Consider the following 18,853-nt stretch of genomic DNA (forward strand, 5'->3'; position numbering starts at 1 on the left):
AAAGGAGATATTAAGTAGATGTTCCATTTTGATGTCTGAAGAAACTCAAAATGGAAAGTTTCATCTTCTGACTCAAGGATGGCAGTGACATCAATTAATTTTTCTTGGAACAAGTGACAGAATTAGTGAAATCTGAAACTGTAAAGTGGCTTTAATGAAAAACTCTGCTTTGATGCACTGCTGTTCATAAAGTAGTAAAATAAACCGTTTTTTCTCTGATAAACAATTTAGAATTTGTGCTTCTTATAATAAAATTGCCTATAGTAAGAAAATATTTATACTCTAGTGAAACAGTGAGGATGAATTGAACAATACGTGCTAAATAAAGAAACACCGCATAGTCACATGGAATTTAAGAAGTTTTATAATTTGAGAAAAGGCCTTTTAAAGAACTGACTCTAATGAACATTTATGTAGGAATTTGTTGTGACAAATAAAATGTTCAGTCTAGTAAACTGATTAAGTAGATGTAAAACAAATTATTAACAGAATGAGTTGGTGAGAGAATGAAAATATTCCTTTAAAGATAAAAGAGATCTTAAAGTATAGTTTCTATTTAGGTTTTAGATCCGAATAGTTTTGTAGCTTTTAATTTAATTACGTTTTCTCTGTATATAATTTTATTCAGTTTTGTTAAATATATCTTTTTATTTGGTCTCAAGTCAATCATTTCCTGGATTCTAAAAGCTACAAATTAAGTAATTGCATCAATCAGATTGAACTCTTGTACATTTATTTAACACTCATGATAAAAAAAAAACAGTCTCTTTACAAAGATATTAACAGGTGTACTATAGGTTTACCATCTTTCGTGAGTGAGATGGCCACAAAATGAATTTTAGAAAAAAAATTATTACTAAATAATCATAAACCTTTTTACTTTTGATAGTGTACAATAGATATACTTACTGTAATTCCACTGTCATAGGTATACTTTTCAATAGCAATTTCAGCTGCATCAGCAAGTCTCTAAAACCAGGAAACTATATTATAATATAACACTACGATATGGCATTATTTCAGTGATTTAAGAGAAATTTTTTATGAAGTAATTTCAAAAATATTTTATTAAAACATATAATTAAAATGTCTAAAAAGCTGAAAACTAAAAAACACGAATCATACTGATTGCAGAATAATTTGAAAAATAGTCAATAGATTATACTCTTTGAGGATTCTAAAGATTGTTTCTGAGATGCCAGAAATATATGAGGTAGGAACTCTTCATACTGTTTTATTGTTGTTGTTGTTTGTGCTCAGATTATAGGAATCAAAACTATGTTCTATTGTCTGCTCTGAGAAGCAAGTGAGATGCATATACCATTTGATATCTAGAAGTTCTTGCAGTTTAAAGCATATAATATGAACATGATATAATAGAGTTTTGATCTAGTGGCGACATTCATTCCTTTTAACATCGTAGTTTCCATTCTTCTAAAGATAAATAATCCCCTCTTATTCTTCCTGGCACAACCAAATTCCATGTGACTGTCACCTTTCTTACTTTGAACTAAGTGAATTTCCTAATGAAGTGAATGAAAATTTTTTTTCACGAAACTAGTTAAATTAGACATAGTTTCATATCAACTTCTTTGTGTGTGGTTTAATACAGGAAAATAGTAATTCTAATAAATATCAGCAGGTGGCAAAATGTTAAGGAGACTTGGAAAAAACATTAGAAACAGAGGAAACAGTCTATAAATGAAATCAGAGATCATAACGGTTACACTAAAACTGTGATATTCTAGATGTCTGAAGTAATTACTTTGACGAATTATTAAATAAAACAAAAAGAGAAAATAGCAGTAGAAAGTATTCAACAGAAATGCAATAATCAAGAACATACATCAACACTCAAGGTAGAAAAAGCCATCAGAAATCTGAAATGTGGAAAGGTAGCTAGAATAAATAATATTCAACCAGAAATGCTCAAATATAAAACATAAAAGTGGTCAGAAAGTCAAATTACAAGAATAAAGTTCTCATTATTCACCTATAAAACAGGAAATAAAATTGAATGTGAGAATTATGTAGAAATTTCCTAAGTGCTCTGGATAAGATTAACTTATTTATACAAGTATGCTTGAGAAAATGCTAAGGAAAATCAAGGAAAAGCAACTTGAAGAATACGTTGAATAGGTTCAGGACAAATATCAGTTGTCAGGATCAGACTTTCATTTTAAGACAAATAGTTAAGAAATAATGGTAATATAACAAGGATCTGTATTTATGTTTTGTAGACTGGCAAAAAATAATATTACAAGGTGATGAGAAAAGATATTTGTAAACGCTACTACTATGTACTTTAAAATAGGACATGATATTCAGCAATATATAATCTATATTTAAGTCATAAAACAGCTGTTAGAATTATTATTATTACCGTGCATGGAGTTGAGAGACTCATCATGGGAGGTTCATTCAACTGACAACATATTTATCATATCGAATCTTAAAATCCTTAATACTCTTTGCATTAACAAATATTCTGGTAATGCGCTCCATTCACTGACAATTCTCCATATAAAATCTACTCCTCACATCCCTCTTCACCACACGTCTCTATTATATTACCACTTTTTCTTCCTATCCACCATACTCTGCAATTCAGATGACTTCAACCTCTCTCCATAGCCAGCATTCCAAGGCCCTGTTATTGTCTTTGTCACTCCCTAATGTTTCCACATCACATTGAAAAACCAGGTAACTAAATCTGAGAACAATAGTCCAAGTGTAGTCTCACCAGTGCACAACCACCTCATTATTCCTACATGTTAGTGTACTTCTAATTCACATTCTAATTCTAAGACCTAATTCACAGAGAATTAATTAAATGGGGAGGAAACAACATAATTCACCACCATGTCACAAACTTATTCAATCTATGCCTAGAAGAGGAGAAGATATCAGGAAACTGGAAAAATGCTATTCTGATACTGTTCTTTAAAAAAGGAAACAAAGAAGTAGTAAAGAATTATAGACCAATTAGCATTCTTTCCAATCTGTACAAAATTCTCACAAAAGTAATAACAAACAGGTTAACCCCTCTTCTAGACTCAAATCAACCAGCACAACAAGCAGGATTCCGTAAAGGCTTTAACACAATTGATCATATTCATGCAGTAAAACAAATAACAGAAAAAGCAGAAGAAAACTTCCCTTTAGACCTTATTGATTATGAAAAAGCATTTGATTCCATCAAAACTAATACAATAATCAAAGCACTCCAGAATCAGAGAGTTCCTGAAGAATATATGGACCTCCTCCTGCAGGAAATATACCACACTGCAACAACCCAACTTCACATGAGTAGCAATAAAATATCAATTGAAAAAGATGCCCGACAAGGAGACTCTCTATCACCCAAAATCTTCACAGCAGTCCTTCAAGAAATATTTAATAATATAAACTGGACAAACCTTGGTATAAAAATTAATAACAGAAACTTAACACACCTAAGATATGCAGATGATATCATAATTTTTGCAAACACTCCAGAGAGCTTAATATAATGATAGAAGACATATATCATGAAAGCAGAAAAGTTGGTCTAAAAATAAAGCGAGAAAAAACTAAAATCATGTTTAATAATTTTGTAACACCAAAAAACATAATAATAGAAAACAATTTCTTGGAAAGTCTCTTTGTATACATACTTAGGTCATAATGAGAAGAAACACACCACAGTGAAAATTATTTAATTGTAAATATTTCATCCTAAGTATCTTAGGACATCATCAGTACAGTATTTAAACAAAAATTAGGAATAACATACAGTTAGGGCGCATGATTACAATAGAATCTCATTAAAACGTGCATAATGTGCTAAAGTAGTACAACAACAACAACAAAAAAAAAAAAAAAAAGCGTTAATTATTTAACTCAGTTTTGTATGATAATTTCCCATACTTTAAGAATAGTAAGAACGTCGTTGCGGTTTAGGTTTGGTCTGTGTAGTAGTATTTTCACTGTGGTTTATACGTGTGTTTCTTCTCATTATGAACGCACCACAGGTTTCGTTATTTAAAAAAAAAAAAAAAAATACTTAGGTCATTGCTCTCATTGATCTGAACTGTGGACTCCAAAAGAAAATAGAAGAGTTCAACTTGCCTGGAGTGCATTCAGAAAATTGAAAAGCATTTTTCAAAACAATGTTGTCCCACTCTGTTTAAAAAGGGAGACATTTAACTAGTGTATACTTCCTGTCATCACATACGGTTATGAAACTTGGTCTCTAACAAAAGCACTGGCCAATAAACTAGCAACAATTCAAATAAAATTCATATTTATAAATTTAGGGACACAAAAGACCGTACAACATACATTGAAAAAATGAACAATTTGATATCGGACCACAACACCTACCAAATGGTAAACTACAACCCCACAAAATGTATCAAAAAGAAAACAACTGAATTAATCAAATCCATCCACACATGGCCCAAAGAAACAACAATAAAATTAATACCTCATTATGCCCACGTGCCCAGAATTTATGGCCTGCCAAAAATACACAAAGCAGACACACCATTACGTCCCAAATTATCAATCAAAACAATCAGAAAAAAACAATCAGCTAACGCCTTTTTATTCCCATATATATAGGGAGTAGGCGAGGCTGTTTATAGCCCTATCTAACTTATGGAGACTGAGTGGGCAGTTCAATCTCCACTGGTACCCAATCAGAGATAGCTGGCCCAAGGCTATCACTAATTAACAGACACACAGTGAAGAGAGACAGCTCAACAAGTGCCGCCATCTTGTGGTTCCTAACCCTAACACTCGTATGTAATGTCTGAAATAATGTGGGTTCTAAGGTCGATTTTCTTGAATTTACAGGATGAAAAACCCAAGTTTCTGGGAGAAAAAACCCGCTTGCCCATGCCAGAGATCGACTAACTTGGGAACCGGTTGAAAAAAGGCTTAGAAAAATTTCTTCTAGTCGCTGACTAGATTTGAAACAAAGTCTTCCTTCATGCGGTTAAGCGCCGTGGTGAATTATCACTTAGCCAAAAAATTAGCAGCCACACTCAAGGAATTGGTAGGTCAGTCCCCTTCCTACATAAAAAATACACAACATTTCATAAATAAATTAAAAACATTACACTCAATGACCAAGATTTATTAGACAGCTTTGACATAAGTTCCCTTTTCACCAATGTCCCGAATCAATGACACTATCTTCACACAACATCACGGCCCTCTTTGCCCACGTACTCCGTTCCGGATATTTCGTGCAGGCAAAACGAAATATCCTTTACCTTCAAAAAGAGGGTACAGCCATGGGCTCACCACTCCCCCCCCCATAGCTAACTTTTAAATGGAAGACTTTGAGCAACGTCCTCTAGAAGCAGCATGTCTAAAGCCCAAAATTTGGCTCAGATATGTCGACGATATTTTCGCCATTTGGCCCCACGGCCGCAAAGCACTAAATACATTCCTTAGCCACCTAAACAAACAACATAAACATATCCAATTCACCATTGAAATAGAAAAAAACAACTCTCTTCCGTTCCTAAACACGCTCATCACACATCTTCCCTCTGGCTGTCTCTCCTTCTCAGTCTACTGCAAACCTACATACACAGGCCAATACATACACAAAAATTTTTACCACCATCCAACATTAAAACTAGGTGTCATAAGCACCCTTAAACACAGAGCTCAAACTATTTGTTCTAATGAACAAGCTCTAAACCAGGAATACAAGATCATCAACCAAACATTTATAAAAAATGGATACAGTAAAAAAACTATTCACAAGATCCTCCACAAAGATACCAGTAAGAACAAAAAAGATTTCAGGAATGCTATTGCCATTCCTTATGCTAGAGGTATTTCTGAAAAAATAGACAGAGCACCACACAAATACAACATTAAAACCACCTTTGAACCCCCAATTAAGTTAAGACACCTAATCAGTTCTTCTAAAGATCCTCTTCCACACCTAGCCCACCCAGGAGTATACAAAATACAATGCACATGTAACACACCATACATAGGGGAAACAGGGCAAACTATCCCAATTAGGCAGGGCGAACACAAACAACACATTAAATACCTACATTTTGGAAAAACCGGCCTTTCTGACCACGCACTCCAAACATACCACAGAATTGTTTGGAAAAATACCAAGTCCCCATACCGCACCAAAACCTGGTTTGAGAGAAAATTTAAAGAGTTGTGAAATTCTCAAACATAACCCAAATCTCAATAAAAATGATGGCTTAACGATTCCAAGAATGTGGAGGACCCATCTACAACCTGTATAACAATGTAAACAAGCCGAAGAAAAATCCCACTACAAGAAGACAACCTGGTGAAGCATTTATAACATTCAATAGCAACTGAAGGAAATCATATTATAACAATCAGAACTGTACAAATTAAGAAGAATATTAATACATAAGGACTTCAGCAGTTTATTGTAGTTGTATTTTTTTTTTTATTAATAATTTTTTTATCGCTAGATGTCAGGCTAGAAAAAAGATTAATTAACTACGTAGATTTAGTTTACCAGTATACAGGGCTAGAGCATGTAGCTTGGTCCATATATGCATGTATCCTTCTGATGATGACCTCGATATAGGGATCAAAACATCAAGTGTTATTTTATTGATAATTAGTAAAATAATCTTTTCAACATGTGTGTATTTTTGTATCCCTAAATTTATAAATATGAATGCTGATCACCATGTAACCTTAAAAGAAAGAATTCAAAGAAAAATGGAGAGGTTAATGCTAGGCATCACATTAAAAGATAGAAAGCAAAACACCTGGATAAGAAGCCAAACTTATATCACTGACATTATTCTTCACCCACAAGCAACAAAAATGGAAATGGGCCAAACATCTATCCAGAAGAGATGAGCAATGGATCACCATACTAATGAACTGGATTCCAAAAGAAGGGAAATGAGGCCGAGGATGTCCTAAAAGAAGGTGGAGCGATGAATTGTCAAATTTTGTTGGGAAAAGTTGTTCAACCATTGCCAAGAACAGTGAAAGGTGGAAGAAACTGGAGGAGGCCTTCACCCAGCAGTGGACAGAAAATGGCTGAAAAAAAGACTTCTTATCATAGTGACACTACAATGTTGTGCAGTATTTGCACCACTTGCAATATGCCCTCTAAACTTCACTCTATCACCCATCTCTCACTCTCTCAAATCTCTTCCACTTCTGCAGTACAGCATCATTAATACAGTAAACAGCCTTATATCCAGTGTTGCAATTTAGCTCTTTTGGAGCTAGATCTAGCTCTTTTTTCCCTTCTCTAGCTCCAAAAATTTTAATCTAGCACCTAGCTCCAAATCTAGCTGCTTCAGAACTAGTTTCAGCTCTTTTTAGTTGCTTTTATAACTTACTGTTAAAGAAATTGCTTTGAAAGTTTTCCAGATGTTCGCATTTGATTTGTTCCATTGTATAAGGCTTTGATTAGGCCACGCATAGACTATTGTGCCCAGATTTGGTCACCGGGTTTTCAGAAGGATGAAGAGATGTTAGAAAGGGTCCAAAGGCAACTGACTAAGGTAGTTTCTGACCTCTGGAATGTTGAGTATGAGGAAAGATTGAAAAGATGTAATTTGCAGAGTCTGGTGGAGAGGAGGAAGAGGAGAGATATGATAGAGACCTACAAGTTGGTAAGGGGTTGTTATAAGATAAATGGTGGAGAAGTTCTACAGAGAATAGGGAGATCAGGGGAGAATCAGAGGTCATCCCTGGAAACTGTATAAAGAGGGTATGAATAGGGGAGTGAGAGGCAAGTTTTTTTTGTGCAGAGTTGTGAATGATTGGAATGCCTTGTCTGAGAGTGTGGTGTCTCCATGAGGTCTTGGGGTAATAATAATAATAAGGAATTGTATTGTACATTTGGTGCAAGCATCGTACACGTTTCAAATGCAAGATGACATCATTCAGTCACTTGGCCCAAAAGTCTACCATTTTGTTGCCTTAAAGTTGATAGCACTGCTAAAATTTAGTCTTTGCACAGTGTTCTGGTTGGTAGTTACGACAGCGAGTGGGAAGTTTTCAAAGATTGATCGTAATTCATTGTGGTAAAGAGTTGTATACCCTTCTTCAAAAATTACAAGCAAAAATTGAGGCGGGAGTGATTGCAAATGGGAATGTTTAGTAAATGGTTGTGTGAAGTTCCTGGTGATGCTACAAAAGGCCACTGTAAGTTTTGCAGATGTGATATAGCTGCTAAATATTGTCAGCTTGTAAAGCATACGAAACTAAGAAACATCTTGCTGCAGTTCCATATAAGGCTGTTCCTATTACAAATATGCTTGCGAAAAAGTCTGATGAGACCGCGAATTTTGAAGGGAGGTTAGCATTATTTCTTTGTTGTCACTCATCATTCAACAGTTGCGATCATCTAGTAGATCTTTGCAAAAATATCATCCCAGACAGTCAAATTATGCCAAAGATAAAAATGCACTGAACTGAGTACTCTGCAATTGTAAAGAATATTCTAAGTGAGTATTTTGAAGATCTAATTGTGGACACTGGAGATGAAAATTTCAGCTTGCTAATAGACGAATTGAATGATATCGTGAATAAGATTTTAGGAATGGCCATCATTTATTATAGCAAGAAATTCATCAAAATTATGCATACATTTCTGAACATGGTGGTTCTAGAAAAATGACACTAGTGGTATTGTGGCTGCACTGAAAAAAGAGCTCTTGACCAAGAAACTGGACATTAAAAATCTCATTGCAATTGGTACAGACAACACCAGTGTTATGGTTGGTGTCAATAATGGCGTTAATGAACAACTGAAGGCATATATTCCCTCCTCAATTTTAATTAGATGTGTATGCCATTCATTACAACTGGCAAATGTCTCACACTTGTGCAGAATCTCTCCCAAGAAAATTAGAAATTTTTAGTTGCCGAAACATGTAAGTGGTTTCACATTCTTCTTTAAGACAAGCAGCATACAAAGAGCCATATGAAACTATCAACGAAAATGATGCTCCTCTGAAAATTGTAAGCAACTGTGCAACAAGGTGACTCTCCATTGGACCTGCAGTAGACAGAATTCTCAGCCAGTGGTTGGAATTAAAAACTCACTTCGAAGTCGTGAGTGTGACTGAGAAATGTTACAAAGCTCAAATTTTGTGGGAGATGTACAAAGATGAAATGAATCTGTTGTACCTTTTATTTTTGCATCCTGTTCCAAATTCAAGTTCAGCAAGTTAACAAAATTTTCAAATCTAACAGTGCGGATAAGATGAGATTATTTGAAGATCTTTCTCGTTTGATTTGCTCTATTGCCAATATGTTAGTGCTACCATCATCCACCGTTGACCGTCTAGAGTCAGAGATTGATGACTATTTGGATCCCAATCCAATCTTGGTTACAGATTTTTGAAAGAAAAATTTCAGAGTTGATGATACAAAAGAAAATAATGCAAAATGATGAGCAAGACAGTTTCTTCTTGGTCTCTTCAAACAGCTTAAGCAAAGGTTGCCTGAAAACTTGAATATTTTAAGAATGATGTCTTCTTTTTCTGTTGGCAATACCCTAAAACATATAAAAGAACCTGTTACCTGTTACTCCCATCTTAGAAATAATGCTGAAAACAGAAAAAGATGTTGCTGCTGCTGAATACCACTACAATACTATCCACTTAAATAAATGGACAAATATAGAAAACGCTGAGTTATTCTGGAAAGTACGAGAATACAAAGATGCATCTGGAATGAATCCATTTAAAGAAATTACTCAGTGTGCAATAAATTTATTAATACTGCCAAATTCTAATGCAGAAATTGAACCAATTTTTAGTTCCATGAATGTAGTTAAAACTAAATTAACAAACAAGATGGAATTGCTAATACTGACAGCTATTTTGTCAGTCAAGTATGGCCTCAGGTGTAACAACAACTGCTGTACAGACCTCTACATAGCCTTTAAAGGATTGCGGAGAACCGACCAGGGCTTCTGACCTAATGTCCAATCCTCACCTTCTCGTGGTGCACCCTGTTGGGTATCAACCTGGATACTGAACGAATGAGGATGGGCTGGCAATTTGGGATTTAGCCGACCAAACTGTATTCTTATTGGCTTAAACCAATATAGAAAATGATTGTACAACATAACAAAATTTCATGCCGGCTGGGGTGTCACCTTGGTTAAACAGGGCCCCCGTTGTTTTTGCCAGAGAACCAGGGCAAACAGCGAAAAGTCAACTACTGGAACAAATCTGAAAGCACACCCCAACTCAACATCACCAGAGTTAAAGATCGGTACTATCAACATAAGAAGCCTGAATGGCAAATAAATGGAGCTAGCTGAAGAATTAGATAAGTACCAGATCGACATAATAGGAGTGACTGAAACAAAAAAGACAAAAACTGGTGAGATCTTTCTGAGCAATAAATACAAAATGTTATATTCAGGAAATGACAATCAAGGAAAAGTAGGAGTAGCCATAGTATTCAACACAAAATACGAGGCTAATCTTCTTGAATGGCAGACAGTCTCAAGTAGAGTGATGAGGACAAATATCAGAATGAGGAACTGGACAATGAGGAACTTAATTGTGCCTATGGTCCCACAGAAGGTTCTACTAAGGTAGAAGTGGAGGAATTTTTTGATGCTTTAGAAAAAGCAACTGACACAAAGAAAAAGCAAAAGTTGGTCCTTGTTGGGGATCTAAATAGCAGAGTAGGAAATTATTGTCAGACATACAAAAATATTTTGGGAAAATTTGGAGAAAAGAGCAAAGATAATAATAATGGCAAATATCTGTTGGATTTCTGCTCAGGACATGCACTGATTATTACTAACACCATGTTCCAACATAAAAATGTGCACAAATTCACATGGAGAGAAGAGAGCAAGTAATAAGAAAAGTCTCATTGACTATGTTATTGTTGATAGTGATGTTTTCTCCCTGATGTAGGACACCAGAGTGTACAGAGGATTTGAAATTGGAAGTGATCACTATTTAGTCTTGAGCAGGATAAAATTGAATTTAATATTGAAAAGAATAACATATAAGAAAGTTTTAAAGCAAATAAAAGTTGAGCAGCTCTCAGATGTGAACTGTAGACTAAAATACACAAAGATTATTGAAGAAAAATTGAAAGAGTTTGAGAACAGGAACCAAACCTTGTAGATTCAGTGGCAAGCCTTGAAGAAAACCCTGATTGATTCAGCCAGAGAGGCATGTGGTGAGGTTGTCTGCAAGGATAGAAAACTCAGAACTCCATGTTGGACACAGGAAGTTAAAGATGCAGTGAAGGAAAAGAAGAAAGCATATCAAAAGTTCCTGGCAAATAAGTCAGCTTTTGCTCTTAGAGAATACAGAGACAAATGTAAGAAAGCGAAACACCATGTAAAACTAGCTAAACAAAAGTCATGGGAGGTCTTTGGAAAGAACATAGAAAATAAATATCGAGAAGGTGTTGAGATATTCTGGAGGTTGTTGAAGAAGCTTAGAAATGCAGGAAAGGGTACTGTAAAAGGAGTTAGAGATGATAAAGGTGACATGAAAATGGAAGAAAAAAAGATATCCTTGAAGTATGGAGTAATTACTTCGAAAAATTGCTAAATGAAACAAGTAGTGATAGCACAGTGGTAAAAAATACTCAACAGGCATACAGTCAGGAATATATATCCATACTTGAAGTAGAAAAAACCATCAAAGGCTTGAAATGTTTAAAGGCAGCAGGAGTAGATGATATTCGACCAGAAATGCTGAAGTATGGTGGTATAAAAGTCTTACAGTGGCAGCACTGCATAGTTCAGAAAGCCTAGATGATTGGAGTAGAGCTCTAATAGTACCCATATATGAAAAGGGAAATAAAACTGAATGTGAGAATTACACAGGTATTTCCCTAGTGAGTGTTCCTGGCAAGATCTATGCAAGTATACTTGAGAAACAGTTGAGAAGAATTGTGGAAGAAAAGCTTAGCAAAGAACAAGTTGGATTTAGGCCAAATAAAGGTTGTCAGGATCAGATCTTCACTTTACGACAAATAGTTGAGAAAGCATGGGAATATAACAAAGATCTGTATTTAAGTTTTGTCGATTTGGAAAAGGCATATGACAAAGTGCCTAGAGAGAAGCTATTCTACACGTTACAGTTATATGGTGTCAATGGGGCATTATATCAAGCAATACTTAGTCTTTATTTGAGTTGTAAGTCAACAGTTAGAATTGAAGTACAGGAAGATGGTTTAATATTTGGTGTGAGATAAGGATGTACATTATCCCCTCTGTTATTCATTATCTATATGGATCATATTATGAAGGAAAGTGGTATTAAACATGATATCAGAATTGGAGATGTTAATGTCAGCTCTTTGCTTTATGCAGACGATGTTATACTTCTAAATAAATACACTACAAGTCTGCAAGATTCCCTGACTAAACTGAATAACTGTTGTAATAGATATGGTATGAAGGTCAGCATTAAAAAGACAAAGACAATTAAAATAGATAGAATTGTTGAAAATGTCAACTGTGTTGTGAATGGAGAACCTGTGGAACAAGTAAAACATTTTAGCTACTTAGGCACGATTTTTACTAAAAATGCTAAATTAAATATGGAAATAGACAACAGAATCAACAAAGCTGGTATGGTAGGTAGTCAACTGAATAAATTCATATGGAATAAGAGAGAAATTAGTCGGAACACTAAATCAGCGGTATACAAGACAGTATTCAAACCAGTTTTAACTTATAGATCTGAGAACTGCGTCAGAAGTAAAACACTTGACCAAAGACTAGAGACTGCAGATATGAGAGTCCTGATAAAGATTAGAGGCATGAACAGATGGCATCAATGGCAATATCATATTAAAAACGAGGATATTAGAAAAGAACTTGATATTGTCAGCATCCAGGAATGTGTTAGCAGAGCTAATCTCAGGTGGTATGGTCACTTAAACAGAATGGGCAAGGAAAGATTAGCAAAACAAATGTTGTCTGCCAGGTTGGCAGGAAAATGACCCAGAGGAAGACCAAGATATAGGTGGATTGATATGGCACAAAGTGCCTTAGACGATAGATATATAAGATCTCATAATGTTGGAGTCTTGACAAGTAATAGACTGATTTGGAGGATAATTATAGATAGGAAGTTAGTAATGACGTAAATTTTTCATGTAGTACTATCATATCCTGTACACCCCTTGAGGGTACATGTCAGGAATTTGATGATGATGATGACTTAAAAGTATCAGCTACTACTTTTAAAATTTTAGCTTCAAATTTTTATTTTTAACTCCTTTTTAGCTTTTTTTTTTTTTTTAAGATTTAGCTGTTTTTAGTAATTTTCATTTGGAAACACTGCTTATATCACTCTGAAATGCAATGCCTTGCACTTATCAATATTAAACTACAGCTCCCACTTCTTTGTCTAAGTCAAAAATCTATTCAAATCTTCCTGAAGGGAATTAACATGAGCAGTGTTACTTATAATTCTTTCCAACTTTACATCACCAGCAAACAACTGAAGATCCCAAAGTTAGTCCGCATGATATATCATTTACAAATAACTTAAATAGCAGGAGGCCAAGAACTGAACCTTGGGCACACTACTGTTTACCTTGTTTTTTTTTACTATACTCTATCATACACAACTTGCTGGTATTGTTCAGAGAGAAATCTCTGATCTACCTAATATATATACTATCTATTCCCATCATTTGCATCTTGTATACCAACTTATCATGTGGTAATCTCTTAAATACTTTTTGGAAAGTCTAAGAATATCACTGTATATGATTCTTTCTTATCTAATACACTATTCTTTTCATAAAATGAAAGTAATTTGCTAAAACAATTTACTTGCATTTCTCACTACATCTCAAGCCATGCTGACCATCATAAATTATGCTATGCCCATCTTCCCAATCCTGCATTCTATAACCAATCTCACCAACACCTTGACTACAACTGAAGTTATACAGATTAGCCTATAATTGGAATTGAAGAAGGTATAGGGAGATGGAGTAATATAAATCAACATATAAGACAAGGATGCACATTATCTGTACTCTTATTCATCATTCATATGAACCACATATGATCCATATGATCTCCACATATTATGAAACTAAACAGAGTGGAGATAATCTAGGCAACTTCAGAATCAAAAATCTGAATTTGGTTTATTCCTTGCAAAAAAATTTTCCTCTTCACAAATGTAATACCAGTAAATTTTAAAGTAGAGTGAGATTCACTTTTTAGAATTCTATATGCACTGCTTAATATCATCTTGTATAACTTTTGTTTCTTAAGCTTATTCAATTCCAAAATCTCATTTTTTTCCTCTCTCTAATGCATTACTTTTACTTCTGTCCTATTTGCAATAGCTCTTGTTAACAGGTACTGACAAATTTAAACTGGAGTTCTTATTAAGCAGTCCAATATTATTATGTTTCTTCCTGCAACAAGCCATCAATTTACTGATGATGTCAACACCTAAAACTCACAGCTTTTTGATATTTAGGATTATTTAAAAAAATAAAATAAATTAAAAAATAAGTAAATAAATAAAATTCTTTACATTCCATCAAGGTACATTGCCTGCAAACTTTTGTATCCATCTCTCTTGCTTGGGTAAAGAATAAAAGCAACAATTTAATTTCTTCTCAAATACAATTTATATTCAATCTTCATTATTTTACTTGTTATATCTATCTAAAAGCACCTTCTTAAAATAAATGCAAAAAATTTCATTTCTACAGCTATAATTTATTATTATAGCTGTAGAAATCACAGAATCATACAAACAGCTCATCACACGGTGCCTTATGAGGTCACAGAACATACACACAGCTCATCATACCTTGCTTTAAATACATTCACATTCTTTGCAGACACCACATTCTCAGGCAATGCATTCCAATCATTCACTGCTCTCCATGGAAAAAACCTGCTTCTCACTCCTTTGCTCACATTTTGTTTCCAGAGATCACCTCTTATTTTCACCATATCTCTCACCATTCTATAAAAAAACTTCAACATTAATCTTAAAAGAACCCCTAACCAACTTGCACATATCTATCATATTGCTTCTTCTACCCATTAGACTCTGTAAATTGCATCTTCTCAGCCTTCCACATTTCAGAGAGTAAAAACCACATCAGTCAGTTGCCTCTGGATCCTTTCCAATATCTCTTCATCCTTTCGAAAATCAGGTGAAATATATGTATACAATATGTGGATTAATCAAAGCAATACAATGCAACCAGAATCTTCTTACTATAACAAGTTGGTGTATACTCCCCATCATTGCAATGCTATACTTTTGCAATGTATCTTCTAAATTTTATATCACTATCCATCATCACCCCCAGATCTCTTATTTCCTTTATCTCTTCTAATATAAATCTACCAAGTGTAAACTGTTACATGCCATCTTTTTTTTTCAAAAGTCTAAAATCATGCACCTTGTAACATTTACTGGCATTTCCACTCCCGTGCCCAATCTCTCAATCTATTGTCCTTTTGTAAAGCCAGAACATCTGCACTACTCCTCATAATTCTTCCCAACTTTGCATATATCTACAAACAACTGAATATCTAATTCAAATCTTCACCAAAAACACTGACATGCTGAACTACAATGGCCCTGAAAGAGACCCTTGAGCCTGCCATTAGTGACTTTCCTCTTCCAGGATACTGCTCTGCCATACAAAACTTCAGATAGCCAGTGTCCAATCCAATGCACTAATCTAATATCCAACTCCATCTGCTCTAGTTTAACTATCAACTTATCATGCAGTAATCTACCAAAAGCCTTTGAAATATAAATATACTACTGTTAATCAATCTCCTTTGGCCAATGCACCTATCAACTTATTGTAAGAAGTTACTAATTTCTTTTAGTAAATCCATGTTCTCCATCAGAGAAACCTGCTCTTGTCAACCAAATTCTGGATCCATCTGATCCATTTATGATTTAAAGTTTGACTTTTGATTTACAGAAGGAAGAATGATTTTCAAAGAAAGAGATACCATTTTGCCTTCCTTCAACTCCTGTAGAACTTCAACCAATATAATACTCTTATTCAATAAGTAATTCAAGGCAGATGACAACTTCCTGAAAATACATGGTGATATATCATCAAATCCTTATTAATATCATGTTTACTCAGTTTCACATATACCTCTTTCATTTTCAGTCACTCTCCTCTCCTCTCTTTCCACTGCTTTCAACTTCTTCATGCTGTCACATTCACAAGAATGAAAAATGTTTATTATGAACTGCTCATTTCTTCACCTATATCCTCTGCAGTGGTTATCCTTACATATTTCTCCTCCAGTCAATGTCATCCTACCATAATCCTTTTGTCTGCTGCTACACATAGAAAGAACTCCCTAGATTTTTTTTTTTTTTTTACTTCATTAGGTAATTGCTAAAGCAGCAGTTAGCTGAACTGACCTTTTGCTACCTTTACCAACCTAATCACCCTAATTGCTTGTTCTTTGCACTCCTCATGAAACCGATTATTACAACTAATCATATATTGCTTCCATACCTTCATCTTCTATATTGCAGGCTTAATCTATTCACTCATCCATTTCACACCTATCTTATTTAATCTTCTGACCCTTGGAATACGTTTAGACACTGCTTCTACTAGATAGCACTGATCTTCTTTCCACTCAACTCTTCATTCCATTTTACAACTGCTAGCTGTCTTCTCTGTTTGTCATAATTACTTTGTGGCTCCATATACAGATCCTTTCATCACAGAGGTTCTCACATGATTAGCAACTACCCAGTTAATCACTCACTTCGTGATCATTCTCACCAACTGGAAATAGATTTGACACGTCATTTATAATGACATCCTCTGATGATCAAATTCAAGACTTTTGATCTTTGTGTGCTGTCCTGTTACATACCACCTGAGGTACTGTTCCTCTAAACCTCGAAAAACTTATTTTCTTTATTTCCAGTTGCTATCTTGTCATCCCGATCTATTTTGTTGTAATTAAAATCACCTACAACAATCACTCTTTTCCTATTAGCCTGGTGAATTTGCTTATACATTTCATGGTAATTACCCTCAACATTAGCAGGTCGATAGCGACATTCAACTAAGTAATTCATTCCATTCACCTCTGCCTCACAACATACTGCCTCAAAAGCACTGCTAATATGTCCATTGCTTCTCTATGTTGCATGGACAACTTCTTTTCTATCATCAACAGTACTCTATTTTTTTACCATTTCTGTTGTCACAAAAAGCATCATATGCTCCATCTATATTCCTGTCAGGATATCATCCTCATCTAACCATGTCTCACTTATTTCAACAATTTTTGGATGAACAAAATCAATCAATGCATCAATTTTATTATCCTTGTTAGCTGTTATGAATGTAGCTGTCATCTCTACATTCAATGTCATCCCATTTCTTTCGGGTCTACTCACATATTCACTTACTCTTTGAACATCAACCTTTCTCACATGGTTTTCCAATGTCCAATCTGAGTTCCCTGCCTCCTGTTTCCCTTCCTGCCTTGCACACATGTTCTCTCATATATATAATAATAGCAGAAATAGTAGCATTTAAGCTTTAGAATGAGGAAAAGACAAAAATAAGTTCCAGAATTTTAATTTTTATCATTTTCTAAAGACATGATATCACCCACCTTCAAAGCATCCAGTTTATGCTCTAAACTCTTCGTTAAATCAAAAGACATCTTGTGTACCAAGAAGATGCCATCTACTGAAGTCGGTTTTGCTTTCCTTAAATCGTCATAGACCTAAATTATAAATTATATTGTGTACAATATAACATATAACATATATATTCTGATCTGATTTTATCCAAATTAAAAAAAAAAAAATAAGCAGAAATTAATTATAATCCTGTTACTAAATAAAAATCAATTTACACAGCTACATATGCAAAGTGGATATTAAATCCAACATTATTTCAAAGCAGAATGTTTGTAGAAACTATGAAAGTTTTGTAAGTTGACCTGAGAGCTTATGAGAATACAATCGTCGGCATCCCTGAGTTGTCTTAGCTTGGACTACTTAAAAGACATGGGCAATGCCCAAGTCTTTTAAGTCCACTTAGTCCACTTGGTAAAAGGTTTCATTGGCCTGACAGCTATTTCGAACTAGATGCTTCTCTTCAGAGACCAGGCAAAAACCTTAAGAGAGCAAAAACTCTTGTTCAATACTAAGGAAATTGAAATGTAGTGAAATGTATTTTTCATAAGTGAACTCTCGGTCAGTGAGTAAAAGTAATTTCTTTGGCATTTCTAGGCATTTTTAACATTTCTCTGGCATTTCAATTTTCTTAGCACTGAATGAGAGCCTTTGCTCTCCTAAAGTTTATGCCTGGTCTCTGAAGAAAACCAACCAGTTCAAAATAGTCAGGCCAATGAAACCTTTATCAAATGGACTAATAAAATGCAAATATATCGAAGCTTGGGCAATCACCTGTCTTTTAAGTAGTCCAAACTAAGGCAACTCGGGGATGCCAAGGATTGTATTCACATAGGCTCATAGGTCAACTTACAAAACTTTCATAATAATTTCTACAAACTTTCAGCTTTGAAATAATGTTGGATTTAATATCCACTTGGCTTATGCAATTTTACATCACTGAAATGAAGCTTTTTGGCTCTTTCTTTAGTAATTCAATTTATACAGCATGCTACCAAAATAAAACACCATTTGTGATCTTTATACCCATTCATTTACTAAAGTTTTACACTTTATAAAAGAAAAAAAAAAGTACATTATTGTTGAATACTTCAAAAAATGTAAATGGTGTAAATGGGACATATATCAAGCAATACATAGTTAACTTGGTGATGTTAATCGCAGCTTTATACTTCATGCAGATGATGTTATAC

The 18,853-nt window shown here is 34.4% G+C and overlaps 1 protein-coding gene across 1 annotated transcript in view; it reads right to left on the bottom strand.

The window, feature by feature from the left end:
* The window catches only part of LOC150106523 (voltage-dependent calcium channel subunit alpha-2/delta-2-like), a 174,232-nt gene that overhangs the window by 107,145 nt on the left and 48,234 nt on the right, over window positions 1-18,853 (bottom strand). The window contains exons 3-4 of the mRNA XM_090393426.1: window positions 17,633-17,746; window positions 910-969 (exon numbers count right to left, since the gene is read on the bottom strand). Of these exons, the coding sequence (XP_090249552.1) occupies window positions 910-969; window positions 17,633-17,746 (174 nt within the window). The remainder of the gene's footprint in view (window positions 1-909; window positions 970-17,632; window positions 17,747-18,853) is intronic.

This window comes from Typopeltis vanoorti, chromosome 5 (assembly GCF_054136105.1).
Source record: "Typopeltis vanoorti isolate ZY-2024b chromosome 5, IOZ_Tvanoo_1.0, whole genome shotgun sequence".
Taxonomy (NCBI): domain Eukaryota; kingdom Metazoa; phylum Arthropoda; class Arachnida; order Uropygi; family Thelyphonidae; genus Typopeltis; species Typopeltis vanoorti.